Source organism: Mirounga leonina, unplaced genomic scaffold, assembly GCF_011800145.1.
Source record: "Mirounga leonina isolate KUSES-001 unplaced genomic scaffold, KU_Mleo_1.0 Mir_152, whole genome shotgun sequence".
Lineage (NCBI taxonomy): Eukaryota > Metazoa > Chordata > Mammalia > Carnivora > Phocidae > Mirounga > Mirounga leonina.
In genome coordinates, this window is record NW_023270380.1 from 6,668,632 (window position 1) to 6,687,610 (window position 18,979).

At 37.4% G+C, this 18,979-nt stretch overlaps 1 protein-coding gene across 3 annotated transcripts in view; it reads right to left on the bottom strand.

Annotated features, from left to right (window-relative positions):
* The window catches only part of ERO1B (endoplasmic reticulum oxidoreductase 1 beta), a 60,839-nt gene that overhangs the window by 6,023 nt on the left and 35,837 nt on the right, over positions 1-18,979 (bottom strand). For 2 of the 3 annotated variants that reach the window (XM_035008514.1, XM_035008516.1), the window contains 9 exons: positions 15,649-15,769; positions 15,467-15,513; positions 12,505-12,516; positions 10,641-10,667; positions 6,184-6,276; positions 5,809-6,055; positions 4,542-4,611; positions 2,227-2,313; positions 1,176-1,309 (listed from right to left, as the gene is read on the bottom strand). In XM_035008514.1, the coding sequence (XP_034864405.1) occupies positions 1,176-1,309; positions 2,227-2,313; positions 4,542-4,611; positions 5,809-6,055; positions 6,184-6,276; positions 10,641-10,667; positions 12,505-12,516; positions 15,467-15,513; positions 15,649-15,769 (838 nt within the window). The remainder of the gene's footprint in view (positions 1-1,175; positions 1,310-2,226; positions 2,314-4,541; positions 4,612-5,808; positions 6,056-6,183; positions 6,277-10,640; positions 10,668-12,504; positions 12,517-15,466; positions 15,514-15,648; positions 15,770-18,979) is intronic. The other variant, XM_035008515.1, reaches the window with a different exon arrangement.

Here is an 18,979-nt window from a genome sequence, read left to right on the forward strand (position 1 = left end):
TTAAGTTACATTTAAATATTCTAAATTTAATTCAGTTTCTCCTGTTTTATCTTATTTACAGGCCTCATAAGTGGGTGAACTAAATTCTTCAGGAAGTACTAATTACTGATGGACATCATCAGTAATGGACATCATGTCTAGCTTAGGCTTGAAATCCCAACCTACACAGTCATCTGTAAATACATGGGAACAACAGGTATAATCTTCTACGATGGGGAAGGAACAATTTATTTTTCACTTAACTGCCCCCTTTTTAACTTAAAAATGCATGTTAAGAAAACATAAGAAATAATCTCTGTATCACTTGGCTCCCCCCTCCCCCCTTTTTTTAATTTTTTTTATTTTTTCCCCCTCCCCTTTTTTTTTTAAACAGTTCTTCCTTGACTTTGTATTTTCCAGGGCAGCACAGTTTTCTCTTATTTTCTAGGATTCTTTTCCTTCTGTTCTGTATTCCTCAGTTAGCTGGTAGCGCATGTATCACTGGGCAAATTCAAATTCTGTTTGAAACCATCTGTGGCATAAACCAAAAGCAAACTATATAGATCTATGCAGGGGGAAAATGGGGTAAGAATGAATGGAGGGGAAAAGCCTCCTCTGCTTAAGAAATAAAAATCAGGGGCGCCTGAGTGGCTCAGTGGGTTAAGCTTCTGACTCTTGGTTTCGGCTCAGGTCCTGATGATCTCATGGTTGTGGGATCGAGCCCCGCGTTGGGCTGGATGGCATCTGCTTGAGATTCTCTCTCTCCCTCCTCAACTGCCCCTCCCCCTGCTCCTGCATGCGCCTGCTCTGTCTCTCTCAAATACAGGAAATCTTTATTTAAGAAAAAAAAAAAGCAGTGAGAAGGTTTAATCTCTTTTTCTTTCATCACCATCTCAACCAAGCTTTCTTTTCCTTACTCCTGCTATTGTACTTGACCAAGTTATAGCCGGCTGAATATTAGAATATTTTCCCCACAAAACTGAGGAGACAAACAGAAACATTGGCAATCTGACACTATTAATTTTCCTGTGACCTGCTGAGACCCTGGCTTGTGAGTAGGGATATGACAGTATATAATTCTTTCTCTTTGTCGACCAAATAAAGCCAAACAAACTACTTTAGCAGAGAAGACGATCTTTGAAGTTTGCTGAAACCAGCAAAACCCAGCGAGTCTTCACTGTGAAAAGTGTTCTCACCTTCCGAAAGCATTTAAAAGAGCAACTATTTCCTGTCGAGTGAGTTGGAAGCCTTTAGATGGGCTGTTCTCTGGAAGCTTTTGGATTTCTTTTTCAGAGAATAATATCTTCAGGGCAGTTCCTAGACCCTGAGTCTAGAGAAAATAGTGAAACACATAAAAATTAAATTAATGTAATAACAATTACTATAAAGGTTGAAAGGAATACACAGTCACTGTGATGAGAGTCAAGAAATTCGTATGAACTGAACTTTTCACCAAAACGTCAAACTGCAAAATACAGTTTCTACTTCCTGATATATTATGCATGATAAATTTATCTTAACTGTTAAGGAACCTGAATAGTTTAACATTTGTTGGACATAAATTACTAAAATGCCCTTTCTTAACCTAGAAAATATCACATGAGGATTACAATGTTCAATATGTAACCTTGAAAGCATTTTTGACAGCCCCTAGCAATTCAAAACTTAGAAATTATTAGTGATAACTACACTTAAAAATTTATCAATTATTAGAACCAGAGAAAAAGAAACATCTGATTTCAGTGTAGTCTCCATTAAAATAATTCTGTCTCCTGATTTTCTGACTTACATCTTTGTAAAAAAAATAAGATAAAACATCAAACAATCCTTTTTACACTGAATATAGAGAGAGAGAAATGGGCCTCCTTGGCAGAACTTTCCTTTTTTGTGACCATTTGAAATTCAAATTCAGTGATGGAAATTTGATAATTAATTCTTTTTATATATTTTTATATGGGTCTACAAAATACTCATACACTATTTATAATCACCAACTTCAGAAATGAATCTCAGATTGTACCAACAGAAACAGATACAATAAAACCAAAATCATTAACACAGAATAGGAAAAACATTCTTACACATGTAACACAGATTTAACATATTCATCTTTTTCATCAATAAAGCAGAAAAACCATACTTCAGATCTTCTGCTTCAATGAACAATGAGGGTATAAAAACTTGCAACTTCCCAGTAAGAATATTTAAGGTTAGTAATAGTTTTAAAACAGAAGACAAAACACAAACCTGCAATTTCCCCCATAATCTGCATTTGTCACATCCAACACAGTCCATTATACGGGAGATATTCTTGAAATGTAAGCGAAATTCCTCCTAACATGCAGAAAATATTTTTATTCTCATTAGAGTCTTAAAAATTAAACTGCACTTGTATGAATTATACAAGAAATAAAAGTTCTGAAGCTTATTAATGAATGACTTGTGTTTTTCAACAGTGAAGAAGAAAAATAATTGGATTTGTACGGCATAACATGGCACCTAAAACAAGTAGCCATGGAAATTCGTAAAATCCATTCCACATATTAACTCAACAAACTTTTTATTGAGGTGCTACTCTATGCAAAGCACCAACATAGGCACTATGGGAAAAACAAAAGTAATGATTCATGGTTTTTACTTTTAAGGAACTTAACTGCTGCCTCCATTTGATATCCGCGTACAGCCAGTGGTAAATCTATCTATACCATGTTTGGTTTATTTTTCATGTATTGCTTGCGTGAGTCCAAATCAGAAAAGAAGTGGTCTTAGACCACTGATCGGTTTTCACCTTTTTCCTTACCACACGCTGTAATGGGTGTTCCCTGAGCACCGACGATGACAGGGCTGTACGGAGGCTGTGCTCTCACAGCCCCCTGCATTTCCCAGTCAGCCTCTCCAAGGATGTTTGCTAACTGGACCCTTGGACTGTGCTGCAATTGCTTCCTACACAGCGAGGATTCTTCAGCCTGTAAGCAACTGGGCATGGCTTCTGGGACTCGAATGCCAGTCTCCTCTGAGGCTAACAGTAGTTAAGAGAGTTTCCTCATCTTTTTCATGTGGTAAACATAGAGAATAAATTTCATTTTACTGTACTGAGGTAAGCATTTTATTGCATGAAGCTAGAGGCAAGCAGCCTGAAAACTCTGGCCACCAGAAGCCCTGCCCGGCTGCTTTCCAAAGGTTCCAAAGAAACAGTACCCTGGCTAAAAGACAAAATAAAGAACACGAAAGTCCTTTGCTCCATTCTTATGTAATTCATGTTCTTGGGAGGAGATGGAAAAACGGACTTAAGTTCTCCTTTATACACCTTTGAAGAACAGCAAACACAATTTCCATTAATTCATAGACGACAGCTAGTTCTTTTCTCACTCCTATCTTCTTCCTCCACAAAAAGAACCAGAGTTGTCCAAAAGTATAATACTTGTATAAATACTTTAAAAATAGGAAGCATTATAAAAATAAATTAACGTCATGGTAAATACCACAATAGCAATATACCCCTAAAATAATCATAAAACAAAACAAACCTTCCAAAACTAAAATGCAGTTGTGACTAAGTTACTTCACTTCAGAAGCACCAAGAGACTCTTACCAATGGAGAATCACTCAGTGCTCATTTATCAAAGAGCATCTAAAACATCTCAGGGCCAAATGTGTTTCAGAATTCCAAATTTTAGAAATATAGTACATACATTATTTATTATGAAACACCCCACCAGAGTGTGTGGCAACACCTAGTAATCACATATATTAATGGTTCTGTAGCAAAATGTAAGAATATTCAAACAAAGCAGAATTTTTAAAAAGCACTATACTCTTACATCAGACAGGTCAGGTTTTGCTAACAAATTAATTTGCACCAAACATAAGAAAAATGTTTCAGCTTTTGGAGCTTTCTGGATTTCAGAATTGCATATAAAAGACGTGGAGCTGCACTAGAAGACTGCTTGCCAGTCAATTTCAAATACTTTTATGAACATTTTAAGGGTACAACGTATTCCTTAATACGCCATAAGCAAATGAAAACAAAGAGCTGCCAACATGAAGTTTAAAAATGTTCCTAAAATACATTCTCCTCTGATATCACAGGGTAACAGGTAATTTTTGCCTTTTATGTTAGTCCATAAAGACAAAAGCATAATAGTTCCAGAAATTTGAACATCCCATAAAATATTCCATAAAATAAACTTTAGAAAAATATAGTATTTGTTGCCTTCAAAGTGGCAAAGTCATGATTTTTAAAATCAAAACAATACACATTGTGATTTTAAAGCAAGAAAACTTTCTCTCAAAAAAGGTGTTAACCTTTTAAAAGACCTTTACAAAGGTGCCATATTCATCGGTCAGTTAACAACAGAGGCTTCACTAGGAGTTGGCCAAACTAGAAAGGAGAAAGGAATTGAAAAGTCTGGAGAAGGGGCTTTCTGTGCCGTTTATAGCAAAATCCAGTCAGACCAACTTCAACAAGAGGGAGGACTGGGCAAGGAGAGTTTAGATGGATGGGATTAAAACACAGCCAGTCAACTGCTCCCGATCCTATCCCCCAATCAAGAACTTTTTACCTTTAATGACTTGGCCCCCTTTTTGTCACCTGCAAACATGGACTTCTCATCAAAGTGCATGGGAAAGGACCTGATGAAATGACAACATTACAAGTTACAGACAAAAAATTCATGTACTGTGCAGTAGAACTCTGGCAGAATTTTCTATCCCCACAAATATTTACAATTTGTAATTTACTTGTGTGTAAAGTTTAATAACACAGGAAGGTGGCAAATAGTTCACACATAAACTACTCAAAGAGTAAAGTCACATAAAAATGGCTTTTTAATTTATAAGACTGTAATGTTTTAAAGAAATTACATGATAAAAATCATCTAAAAATTGAACTTAAAAGCAATTTATGTGAAAAATGTGCAACACCATTAAAAAGATGTTTTAAATTTTAATGCATAATTTGAACACTTCTTAATCCAACTTTGGTTCATGCTCATTTTAACAACCAGTAAACTCAAATTTTATAGACCAGCATTTTTTTAAGAGGTATATTCTAGAACGTAAAGCTAATGTTCCCTTAGGTATCTACTTTCACGTGAACACACAGCACCATCTGAATTTAAAAAGCAACTGGAAGAATACAAAACTGGTTAAAAAAAAAAGGGGGGGGGTGCCTGGGTGGCTCAGTTGGTTAAGCGACTGCCTTTGGCTCAGGTCATGATCCTGGAGTCCTGGGATTGAGTCCCACATCGGGCTCCCTGCTCAGCAGGGAGTCTGCTTCTCCCTCTGACCCTCCTCCCTCTCATGCTCTCTGTCTCTCATTCTCTCTCTCGCAAATAAATAAAAAAAATCTTAAAAAAAAAAAAGGAAAAAAATACTAAAATCGCATTAAACTTTGGGGCATCTGGGTGGCGCGGTCAGTTAAGTGTCCAACTCTTGGTTTCTGTTCAGGTCACGATCGTGGTCGTGGGATCAAGTCCCAGGTTGGGCTCCGCAATCTGCCCAGAGTATGCTTAAGACTCATTCACTCCCTCTCTCCCGTCCCTTCCCCCCACTTGCTGTCTCTCTCTAAAATAAATAAATAAATCTTTAAAATGAAATAAAATAGCATTAAACTTTGATACTACATAAAATTCAAAGTTCTGTTTGAAAACAGGGCCTATTCTCAAGTGTGACTAGGCTGTTCTACTGTTCTACTGACCATGTTCCTTCTCAGTTCTAATTCTCCCTCTTCCTAACTAACTTTTAGGAGTCAGTTTCTGTTGTCTTTCAAGTACTATCTCATTCATATTCAGAGTGCAGAATTCCAGATCACTGATACTCAATTCTTACTTTGTATCTTGAAAGATATTCAGTAGAAGGGTTTTTGTGTTAGCATCTTCTTCTCCATTTCCAGTGTAAAGATCAACAATTGAGCGCTCAAAATATGGGGCCACCTTTGATAAAGCTCGAAGCTCAATTAAGTATAAAAAGTACAGATTCTTAAGCCTTCTTGGACCTTCTCCCTTAGTTTCCACAGGGTCAAAGCGGCGTTTAAATTCTTTCATATTAGGTCCCCAGCTAGGTTTACCCCAGGTTTCTAAAGAGAAAGAGAAATACATAATACAGCTTTAAGAAATAGGATTTTTTTCTCTAGAGAATATATATTCCCCCCCAACAATATTTACACTAACAGAAGGCAAGATTTCTACATAAAAATGTGGTTACCTTCCAAAAGATAATTTGCACATAGATGTAAATTGATACTAGCATGAAGTCCAGATATGAGCTTATAGAAGACTCTCTTTTCCAGACACAAACCTATTCAGAAAAATATTGAAAAAGAAACCACATCCATTTAGATCATGGAAATACTGACTCAAGAAGATTCAGTACACAGGCTTATTTTTAAAGGTAAGTTTCAAGGACATTAAAAATAAGGAACAATATTAAATGATTAGATCAAAATCCTCTCACTATAAGATAAAATAAGATTCTGACTTCAGAATGGAGTTATGAATATGATAACTTAATGCAGAATGAGACAGCAAATGTTGGGCTCTGGAGATCTAAGCACTAAGGATGTACTTGGCAAGTTCCCACGCTACCCAGAAGGCAACAGCACAGATTTTTCATGGGTTAGGCTAAACCAAAGCAAATATAATTCAAAGTCACTGCTTTGGCTTAACAATAGCTGTTTCTCCTTTTCCCTTCCCTAGAGATGTCCTTTCTTTGAACCTACTTGATTGTGGAGGAAGAAGAGACTGCATTCCATTTCTCCCTCAGATTCTTTAGTGTGTCTTACTAATCCTCTGCCCTAGAATTCTCCAGTTCTACTTAACTGTATGGTCCACCTGTAAGGAGCCCAAAGCTGGAAAACAGTCAACCAGACATTTCAATCAATAAACAATGTATGTTGACTATTTACTATGTGAGCAGAATCGTATCAGATGGAGTACAGGAATATGATGGAAAATTACTTCATGTGGTCTTAAGGGTTTTGCTCAAATGGAGGTCAAGATAATTCCACTATCCTATCCTACCCCTGCCTCAATTTTAAAAGATTTTCTCTTATTATAAGAGTAATATGCACTGTAAATGTACTTAATGCCACTAAGTTTAAGATGGTTAAGATGGTAAATTTTATGTTATATATATTTTACAATAAAAAAGAAATTCCAGAGAAGGTTCTTTATAATTTTTTAAATAAAGAAAAATGCGAAAACCTAAGTTTTAAGAATCCACTAAATGCAAAGCAATTCGCTTTTTCCTTCCCTTACCATCCAATAGCATTTTTTGGTTTTTGTCATGTTTTGTTTTTTGTTTTTTAATTACTCCTGGGGAAAATGGGCTTCAATAGTGGGAAGGAATAAGAAATAACCTCATTTATAAGCTGAGGGATTTTTAAAATGTGGCTTACTTTGCATTTTCCCCAAGATCTTTTAGATCTTCAATTTACTCTATGTTCTACCCTCTATGGCTCTGAAGCAAGTAGCTTCTCATAGAAAAAACAATTCTTTTGAGATTTCGTTCTCTTATTCAGAATTCTTGCCAGAATATTCCCATTGTACAAATGGGAACCAAAAAGCAGAAATTAAGTTCTTTTTTGCAGCTTCTACTAAAAGTATATGAGCAATTTTGAATGTTCATGATAGCAAGGTATACAAACATCATGAACAAGTTTGATAAAATATTACTTCTCTTCTAGTAAAACTTTTAATCAAATCAGTTATCAAATGAAATGATCAGATCTGAAGTTCACTTTCTTTTCCTTCTAACCTACCTCTCTGAAGACCAGAGAAGGGAAAACAGACAAAGCAAAGCTTGTGAAAATTCATATGCCTAAAAATAAGAGCATAAACGAGGAGGCCATTCTCATTTGCAAAGCCCTCAAAGCTCCATACTTGAAATGGGGATGGATGATAAGTGAGGAGCGAGGAGTAGACCTGCACTTCCATAAACTGATAATTAGGTAACTTAAAGCAAAATGGTAAAAATAAAAGATGTGCCAATTGAGTGTACTAACAAGACACAACACAGTCGGCAGGAAAGTGCTGGACAGCTTTTCCCTGCATGACGCAGTCTCCGACCACTGAGGTCCCCGTGAAAATGTTAAGTAATACAGTAAGTAACAAAGAAAGGCTACATAAAATAATTTTCCATCATATTCCTGCACTCCATCTGATGTGATTCTGCTCACATAGTAAATAGTCAACGTACAATGTTTATTGGTTGAAATTCCTGGATGACTGTTAAGTAACTTCTGCAAAAGCTGATTTACAAAGGCAAAATTTACCAGCTTCTATTTCTTTTTTTTCCTGAATAATATTATTTTTATTATGTTAGTCACCATACATCATTAGTTTTTGATGTAATGTTCCATGATCCACTGTTTGCATATAACACACTCAGTGCTCATTGCAACACGTGCCCTCCTCCTTAATACCCATCACCCGGCTACCCCATCCCCCAACCCCCTCCCCTATGAAACCCTCAGATGGTTTCCTGGAGTCTGTAGTCTCTCATGGTTCATCTCCCCCTCTGTTCCCCCCACTTCAGTTTTCCCTCCCTTCCCCTAATGTCCTCTGTGCTATTCCTTATGTTCTACATATGAGTGAAACCGTATGATAATTGTCTTTCTCTGCTTATTTCACTTAGCATAATCCCCTCCAGTTTCATCCATGCCAATGCAAATGGTGGGTATTCATCCTTTCTGATGGCTAATATTCCATTGTATATATGGACCACATCTTCTTTATCCATTCATCTGTTGAAGGGCCTCTTGGCTCCTTCCACAGTTTGGCCATTGTGGACATTGTTGCTATGAACACTGGGATGCATGTGCCCCTTCTTTTCACTCTATCTGTATCTTTGGGGTAAATACCCAGTAGTGCAATTGTTGGGTTGTAGGGTAGCTCTATTTTTAATGTCTTTCAGAACCTCCATACTGTTTTCCAGAGTGGCTGTACCAACTTGCATTCTCACCAACAGTGTAAGAAGGTTCCCCTTTCTCCACAACCTCTCCAACATTTGTTTCTTGCCTTGTCCATTTTTGCCATTCTAACTGGTGTAAGGTGATATCTCAGTGTGGTTTTGACTTGAATTTCCCTGATGGCTGATGATGTTGAACATTTTTTCATGTGTCTGTTAGCCATTTGTACGTCGTCTTTGGAGAAGTGTCTGTTCATGTCTTCTGCCCATTTTCTGACTGGATTATTTGTTTTTTTGGGTGTTCTTTATACTGCTTCTATTTCTAACAATACAGAGCAAATTCAACTATCCAATTTAGAGAGTGGGTCTCTTTCTTTTGGATTTAATTTCATTCAAATTCACATTCATCAAGTGATTTATAAGACACTGATAGTAATTTTTTCTCTCACAAAAGGGCTAGATTTACAATAACAGGATTATGTGACATTTGGACACTATTTAGTGATTTTCAAAGGCATTTTTATAGGCATCATCTACACTCACAGTGTAGGTAAGATGGTTGGCTATTGCCTGTCTCATGGCCGAGATGAGGAAATTGAATCTCAGAAAAGTTGAGTCAGTTGCCTATAAAAATAGGAGTGTTCTCTGAAACCATGTATCAATATTCAGGGGCTTACATTGGTAGGATACTACAAAAGTGGCTAATACAGAATACCCTAGAATTCAATATTGCCCATACATTTCACTCCCATCCTCCACTAGCAATATTCAGAGTCTCTCACCACCTCTTTTAACCTCAATACTACTTTCCACAGTTTGTATCTTTACAATACAGGTAATGAAACAAAGTTAAGAATCGTCTTCCACATAGGCCATTTATCAATATCATTCCTAGTATAGTGGCACATCAATAACGTTCACCTTAATAATGGCCAATATATGTACACACTTCATTAAAAACAAAGAGAAATCATGTTCACAAGATAACATCACCAATTAGCAGACATAAAATAGAATTAAGTACTTAGTTTTACTCTGTAGAGTTCCTATAAGATTATGATCCCCTGTATCATTCAACTTGCTTATCTTTCATTAATACATTTTAACTTTTGCTTTCATAAATGAATGGCAATTTGGTAAATTTTTTAAAAGCATCATATATCCAGTTTTTAAACAAAATTGTGAAAATCCTAGAATGTTTTAGCTTTCCATTAATAGCATTTGTATTTTCAACACTAGAAAATATAAGAATGCAAAGTATCTCCTGGGATCTATATTGCTTTACCTTTTAATTAGACAAGTTTAGGCTATATTAACATGTGTAAACACTGTTTAAAATCTTCTGAAATCAAATTTACCTTCCCTCAATTTCATATATATATAAAAAGTACTTCCTTCCAAAAAGAAGGTCTCTACTTACAAAGTAGTTTGCATAATGGTTACTAGAAAGCAGTATGGATGAGTGGTATATACAGAATGAAAGTAACACTGAGAAGCTAGTTATGAAAACCCGAGGCCAGTATCTGCCCTGTATATTTCCCTAATGCTGATTATTCTTAGCTGAGCAATAGCCTCAAAATTTTCAAACCATTGTATCCTAAAATACAATAACTTAAAATATGTCATTTTCTTTCAAACACCGTCACAATTAGTTGTCTAGGTAATGAATCCTGAACTTACAAAAATATATTAAATAAATCCATACATTTTTTAAAAGAAACCAATAAATTTAAAATGCAGACATGTAAGTTTACCTTCCAGCCACGTGTAGAATGATTCTCCTTTAAAAACACACACACACACACACACACACACACAGAGATTTGGGTTAAAATATTTTAAAGTCATTTACAAATTAGAATAAATTAAGTATATAAAATATTTCCTATGACAGACTAAGGAATATCTCTAGAAATGGCCACTGCTTCATGTGAAGTAGAAAAATTGGCATATGGTTCTAGAAAATAAAGCCCTAAAGTAATTTAAGCAACTTTTGGATAATTTTCTTATAAATGATATTTAACTAAGCAAAAATTTTAAGAAAATATTTCAGTCAAAATATTATGTAAATCTTATTCATTAGAAGGTGAAAGAACTTAAAAATTTTAAATTTGCTTTTGATAACCATAGAACTCCTTAAAAATTCTAGAAAAAACAGTGAATTATAATACAAAAATCAAATCAGTAATTATTCCATTTTTTCCTGAGCAGTAAAGCTATGTATATTACCTCAATTATCTAAGACTACTAAATTTCAAGGGGTAACTTTAAAATCCCTTAATTTTTGAGATAATTTTTCAGAAAAGTCAATGACTATTATACAGAGGGACCTGACTTACCTATGTACTAATGCTAAAAGATCTAGTTCTAGATCAGTACTGTTCTGAGTGGAACAAAAATGGCAGTCAATACAGATCAAAATAGTTAAAGATAAGTAACTCACAAAATGCATTACTTTATTTAAGAAAAGCAAAGCATAAGAAAAACCCAACACATAGATGAGCTGAGCAAGGAGTCTAGGGGATAAATTAGATGGTGAGGAATTGCTTTGTTTCCTGAGAGTCTCCACATTTTGTAAAACTACACAAACATCTTCCCACAGATTAATTCATTCAACATACTCTTCCTAACGGCCATTCATCATGAGCTCGCTTGTTTACTCGAGAAACCCCAAATGCTATCAGGGAAAGTTGAGCTCCCAAGTCCTCAATAATCTGGCCTCTCATCTTTCTAACTTAAACCACTCCTACATAAAGTCTTCCCTACTGTTAAGAGGGTCTCCCCAGACATGCCTGATCCTTCCCTTTCCAACTCCATGGTCCCTGCCATTTTCTCCTAATCGCACACAGGATCCAATTCTACTAGACTATATCTGTATTACTCAAAACTCATCTCAAATGCCACTTCCAGATCCCTCCAGTGAGACAGGCTCTGTCCCACCTCTGAAGAGCTCTACCACCTGTTGCTCGTACTATGTATGTGCAGCTCCTCTTATCATTATGTACAGTGCTTATCATTCCTGCGATATACTGTCAGCTCCTGGAGCGAAGGCGTCATGTTTTACACATATTTCTATCTTGCACAATGCCCATCACTGTGTCCCTGAACACAGATAAGTAGACATCCATTTGAAATCATTATTTTGCCTGTTTTGGGGCAATTTATTATGACTGATATTCATCTGGTAACCTGGAATAACCAACTGTTGATAAATCACTATTCACCAGATTAAGTATTACAATAACTGAGATTATAAATTACAAAGTCAGTAAGAAAATAAAGTCACAAGACAAATTATCTGGTAAAACTATCTTAACTTCACTCCATTTCTTCAGAACATATTTTAGTAGATTATAATAACCAGATAATTGGAAAGTTGGAATGTAATCCTGGTTTCTATACTAAACATTTAAGTAAAAGGGAATTTATAGTTTTGTTAAACATAGGGTAAATTTACAATATAAAACTCTTATTTTTTGTCACCATTCATTGGTAGCTATTTCTGAAAAAATAGGATAAACATTTTCTTTTGAATTAGACAGGAAAAGTCAAATTTTGATCATTAAAAACATTTCCTCTATACCTGAGGCATACCCAAACACAAGAATTTTAACTCACCATCATCTTCTCCTGAAAAAGAAAACAGTAAACAGGATTTTAGAAACTGTCCTCCACAGTTCAGATCCTAATTTTATTTACTTTAATGAGATTAAAACACTTACTGTGCGTTAAACTATTAATTACACTATGGACCTTGGTCAGGGTGTAGTCACCCTGCAAGTGAGACTTCTTAATAAGAATACAGGCCCAAAGTACAAGATCTTCATATGTTTTATGCAGTAAAAAATATCAGAAAGCATCTAAAAATACTCCTAAAGATCACTAGTTTCAATAATGAGCCAATGGACACAGGCACCCCTTTCATCATTATATACACAACCCTCTCTTCTCTGCCAAGTTGCCGCTCCTCGGCCTCTACGCACCTTAAGAAAAGTATTTCTCAAACCGTGGTCAGTGAAACCCTCACTGGGGGAGCCACAGAGCTGCCCAGACAGGGGGAAGCAGCCAGAGGTTGGGCTCTCGGGAGCACAGCAGCTTGGCCTTTATCGGCTCTGTATGTGGACTTCTCATACCGGGTTTCATTTTGGGGAAGAAAGGTTCTGTTGTTCAAAAGCTGTTGGAAAGCCAGCCGGAGAAGCCTCGCTGTGCGGCTCAGCAAGAGCGTGCGGGCGGCCGAGCCCCGACTGCTGAGGAGCCCCGAGCCGACACCAGCAGTTGCCGCGGGCCCGGCGCACAGAGCGCAGCGGCCCGAGCCGCTTGACTACTGCACAGATTTCTCCCCCAGCAACCAGGACCCCTGCTCTCCCCTCACCTGGTGCTCCGCCTCCCTTCTTTCTTAGCCCTGTTTTCTGCCCCCTCTTTCTGCCTCTGTCTTTTCCTACGTGGCACTCTCCTTCCTCTCATCTTTCCAGCGGTCTCACGTCTCTAATTTGTCACAACATGGACGTGAGGTATTTCTTAGGATGTGATGGTTTCGTTAAATGAACTATGTTTTCTGCTTTAAAAGGAAGTGATCATATTATTCAACCATAAAAAAGAAGGAAATTCTGCCACTGGCCACCACAAGGATGGAGTCCAAGGACCTCCTGCTGAGGGAAGTCAGTCAGAGAAGGACAGATACCGTATGAGCTCTCTTGCATGTGGAATCTAAAAACAAAACAAAACCCTCCAAGCTCATAGATCCAGAGAACAGATGGGTGGTTGCCAGAGACAGGGGGTGGGGAGTGGGCGAAACACGTAAGCGGTGTCAAAAGGTACCAGCTTATAAGTCCTGGGACTGTCAGGTACAGCATGTCAACTACAATTAATAACACTGTATTTGAAAGTTGGTAAGAGAGTAGATCTTAAAAGTTCTCATCACAAGAATAAAAGTTCTGTAATTATGGTCACAGATGTTAACTAGACTCACTGTGATCATTCTGCAATATACACAAATATCTAAACATTGTATTAAACACCTGAAACCAATACAATGTTGTATGTCAATTATACATCTATTTAAAAAAATATTTTAACTCCAATCCTAAAAAAAAAAAAAAGTGATCATAGAAAAGATCTGAAAGAATACCTACCAAACTCTGTACTATGGAAGAAAGGTGTGGAGGCAGGGTGGGTATGGGGGAAGGGTAAGGGGGAGCTTTCTCTTTTTACTTTATGTAACTTTTGTGTTGTTTCCATTGTGTGTGTGTGTGGTTTTCATTTTTATAACAAGTTATAAGGGTAAAAATAGCAAAAGAGACCATAAGAAACGATGCACACCTTTTTCATGATCCAATTCCCTTTTCCAGCAGTATCAGAATGAATTTGGGAAAGAACATGTGCCGCACCGTAAGACAGTGAGCATCTAAAAGCAGTCCCTTCGGTCAACCTTTCTGTGTCTCTTTGGCTCTCAGAAATGCCTTGAAGATACAAGTCTAGACCAGGAAATTCAAGTTCTTAAATCAACCCTGGTCTAAAGAAAACATCAGAACGGCAAGTCAATTACAGGGCTGCTCCCAGGGTTTGGCTCCTTGCTGACAACAGACTGAGGATGTGCCCAGTAAGTTTTATGTTGATTAACCTCCAAAAATGATGTCCTGTAGAAATATAATGCCAGCCACATATGTAATTCCAAATTTTTTCTAATAAAAATTTCTAGTGAAGTTTTTTCGAGTATCCGTGTTTTAAAAGTGAGAAGGATACATGCGCTCCAATGCAATAATTGTGTGAGGCCAGAGCTAAAGGTGTCCTATCAAACAGTAAAGTTCTGTTTAATGACAAAATATTTTACACTGCTTCAGTTCTTAAATTTAAACAAACAGCCAGATGTAAAAGTTGGTTCTGCACCAGCCGTATTTCATGTGCTCAACAGCCGGTGTGGCAAGCGGCGACCTAGGCGGCCCGCGCAGGTTTCCCGTGGTGCTGCAGGCATCCTGAGTGTCTTCAACAGCTCTGCATCCTTAGCACTCAAACGTGCTGCGTGGACCAGCCAGCACGCTGGGCATCACCTGGGGGCTCGTTAGAATCCTGGGCTTCACCCAAGACCCACAGAATCAGAACCTGTATTTCAACAAGGCTCCGAGGTAGTTTGTATGCACACTCAACTCTGAGAAGCACGTTGGGAGCCACTGGTTCTCAAACGTGCCTGCGTACTGGAATCATCTGGACAGTTAAAAAAAATAACAACACTTGGGTCTAAGCCCACAGATCCTGACTTAATTAGTATGGGATAGGGCCTGGGCATCCAGATTTTTAAGAGTTCCCCAGGAAACCTCTGATATCTATGGATTACTCATATATTTTGATTTATTTCCCATAAAACTCCTGTTTTATTTAGGGCCTGGTACATATCAGGCACTCGATAAATGCCAGTAATTATGTAAAACATGCAGAAAACTTGACGCTGAACTATGAACTAAGCTTATACTTTTGATCATTCAAATTAAAGAAAATATAGTTGAAAATTTACTCAGATTAAGTTTAGTTACAGAGGCATTTTGTAAATAATCTCTAAAAGCATGAAAATGTATGAAAAACCCACCTCGACTAGGTGCCAGAGGATTTAAAGGACGATAAACAGATCGAGGCCTGAAAAGTGCAAAATTCAAACATAAAATGGTTTGACTTCTTTTACATCTTTTTTTTCCCCAACAGATCCCTACTCCCCCTTCCTCCATCCTCCCTCTAGCCGTTCCTCCTCCTTCCCCTACCCCCTCCAGTTACTTGAAACAGTTTTCTTCGTAGATGCTGTTCCACACTCTCCATGCGGAGGACCCTTTATAGCCAGTGTAACGCTCTGGGTTCAGCAACAGGTCTACATACTGAGCAGCTGGAGATCGCTCATCTGAACAAGAAACCATTCATTAAAACCACCCACATGTCACCAGTTGTCTGAAATGTAATATTGTAACACAAACTTAACTACCAAAAGGTCAGAGAAAGGCTACGCTTTTCAAGTAATCTCCAGCTTAAACGGTAGAGAGGTTAGCACACTTGTGACTGTACTTGACCCGGGATAACTCACACTTGTGAAAGGAAAAAACAACTCCTCCCTTTCCTCTGGATACTCCGTGCTTTCTTAAGTAACAGAACACCCCTCCCCTTCTTAGAGGCATTCATCATTCCTAAGTTTTAACCACCCAGGATCGAAAAGACCTAAACAGAATCATAACCTGTTCTACTATTTGATGATTTCTTCCCTACACATACACCTACCTAAACACATGCTTAGAAACTTTTTTTTTTTTAGCGTATATTGTACTAAAAAGAGATTTTCCTGTTATTCTCTACTTTGGACTTATGAAATAAATGGCTCAATAACTTCGTGATTCAAATTTGATCACAGTTACACAATGCTCTAGTTTGTAAACAAATACACATTACGGTTTATTTTTATCGCTGTTCATACAGAAGTGCTTTTCCCCTCTCAAGCCCATATACAGCAGGCACAACTTCAGGAACTTGTTAAGACATATAAATTAAATAACCATTTTCTTTTTTAAAGATTTTATTTGAGAGAAAGAGAGCACAAGCAGGGAGGGGCGAAGAGGGAGAGGGAGAAAGAATCTGAAGCAGACTCCCCGCCAAGCATGGGACCCCATGTGGGGCTTGATCCCACAACCGTGAGATCACGACCTGAGCCGGAACCAAGAGTCGGACGCTTAACCAATTGAGCCCCGCAAACACCCATAAATAACCATTTTCTGTGCTGAAACCCAAATGAGTCTTTACTAGATCTCTACTATTTGGACATTTTAATAGAGATCTCTGAGGGATACAAAAGATAAGATGGTCTTCATTATTAAGGCTTACATTCTGGATAGAAAAGGGAAATACATGCTTTCACACCTACAGAAAAATTATAATGATCATGCTTCACAAATGGATGATCATAATACATGGAAACTAAAGCACTATCTATGTTGACACAGATGTCCTCCTTTATTTGTATGCTTCTTACCTTTTTGTGTCATGAGATTAAATCAATAGTATGCAGGCACCTGACTGAAAACAGTGGCCAAATATGGTCATTAAAATATGGTCCCTTTTTTTTTTCATTACTAATATATTTTCCTTTCAGCCAACAGTATTCATTGAGCATTCAGTGATCACAAACTGAGATTATCCATAACCATAAGAAGAAAATGGCATCCTGGATCCATACCTTCCAAGAACTACTTGGTACTTTTTGTAAGGAAGTAGGAAGAACACAAATGTAATTACAACTTAGCACTACTAAACGAATTATATCTAACTTACAGACAACAGAAACATGAATTGAAGAATATTGGCTCTATTTTTAGCCCTAACATTATGTAGATACTCCACTATACAAGTTAAGGCACAGAAAACAGGTAATTTACAGATGAACAGAAACTGTCCAAGGACATGGAGATTTGAGACTTAAAACCGATAATTTAGGGGCGCCTGGGTGGCTCAGTCGGTTAAGTGGCTGCCTTCGGCTCAGGTCATGATCCCAGGGTCCTGGGATCGAGCCCCACATCGGGTTCCTTCCTCAGCAGGGAGTCTGTTTCTCCCTCTCCCTGCCGCTCCCCCTGCTTGTGCTCTCCCTCTATCAAATAAATAAATAAAATCTTTAAAAAAAAAAAACCGATAATTTAAAAAATCTTCATTAAAAAAAGAAAGATTCAAATTATGGAGTGTGGCTTTTAAAGTTCAAACAGAAGTTTTACAATTCACTAGTTTCTTACATATTTTTAATTTCTTTGCATTGTTCTTATGCTCATTTGCAAAACTGATCTGATTACATATAAGCTTTATAAATATTAAACCTACCATAAATATATACATTCATTGAGATATATATGTACACATGTATAAAGAATGTGTGGGTGCATGTAAGTGTACACATATGTGGGGTCATCTGCAAATGTACACATCAGACTAATACCAACCTCTTCACCCAACAAAAGCAACTGAACAACCAATAAAGAAAAACAACAAGATTCAGCTATTAAAATACATCTTAAATCATTATACCTTAAGGGAGTGACAAATCACAAGAGTTAAATCAAGTATATCAATGTTTAATTTAAAACTTTTATTCTCAATGTCCTTAATGTGTATTCCTTTAATTTAATCAAAAGTGGGTTGTTGGCTTTTTTAAGTGGTTTTTAAAAATTTTAATACTTTCTCAAATCATGAAAAGGCAGGTCTTATTAACTTATAGAAGGGGTTGTTAGCAAACTGTGACCCACAGGCCAAATCTGGTCTGTGTATTTTTTGTAAAGAAAGTTTTATGGGAACATAAGCCACGTTCATTTGCTGCTTTTGCACAATTACGGCACAGCTGAGTAGTTGCAACAGAAACTGTATAGTCCATGAAGCCTAAAATATTTACTATCTGTCTATTTACAGAAGAAAATGCTTGTCAACCCCTGACCTACATCGACAAGAACTTCATGGCATCTAGATGAGGAAGCGGGGGTCGGGGGAGCACACACAGGTTGAGTTCCCCCTACAAACACACTGGTGCTGGTACCCCCCCATCCTTCCCCTGGGACCACCTGTGACATGATTTTAATTAATTTGTTCAGAAACTACAACTTCTTTCCATTTGCACAGCTATAGCATTCATTTGGATAATGCTCTTTGGACCCCTAATATGTCCTCCTCCCCAAATGCTTTCTCTTCTTCCTCCCTTTATAGAGCTCTTCCAAAACTGTTCTATTTGACCATGCTAACAGTTACCTAACGATTCAAAGACTGTCCACTGAATCAAAATACCTAATTCTGGGAATTCATAATTTCAACTAATGTTTTTTCTTCCTTTTCAAGTATACGTTTTTTCCCCAACTGAATTTCCTTTTCACTGTCTTTTTTTTTTTTTTTAAAGATTTTATTTATTTATTTGAGAGAGAGAGAATGAGAGACAGAGAGCACGAGAGGGAAGAGGGCAGAGGGAGAAGCAGACCCCCTGCTGAGCAGGGAGCCCGATGCGGGACTCGATCCCGGGACTCCAGGATCATGACCTGAGCTGAAGGCAGTCGCCCAACCAACTGAGCCACCCAGGCACCCCTCCTTTTCACTGTCT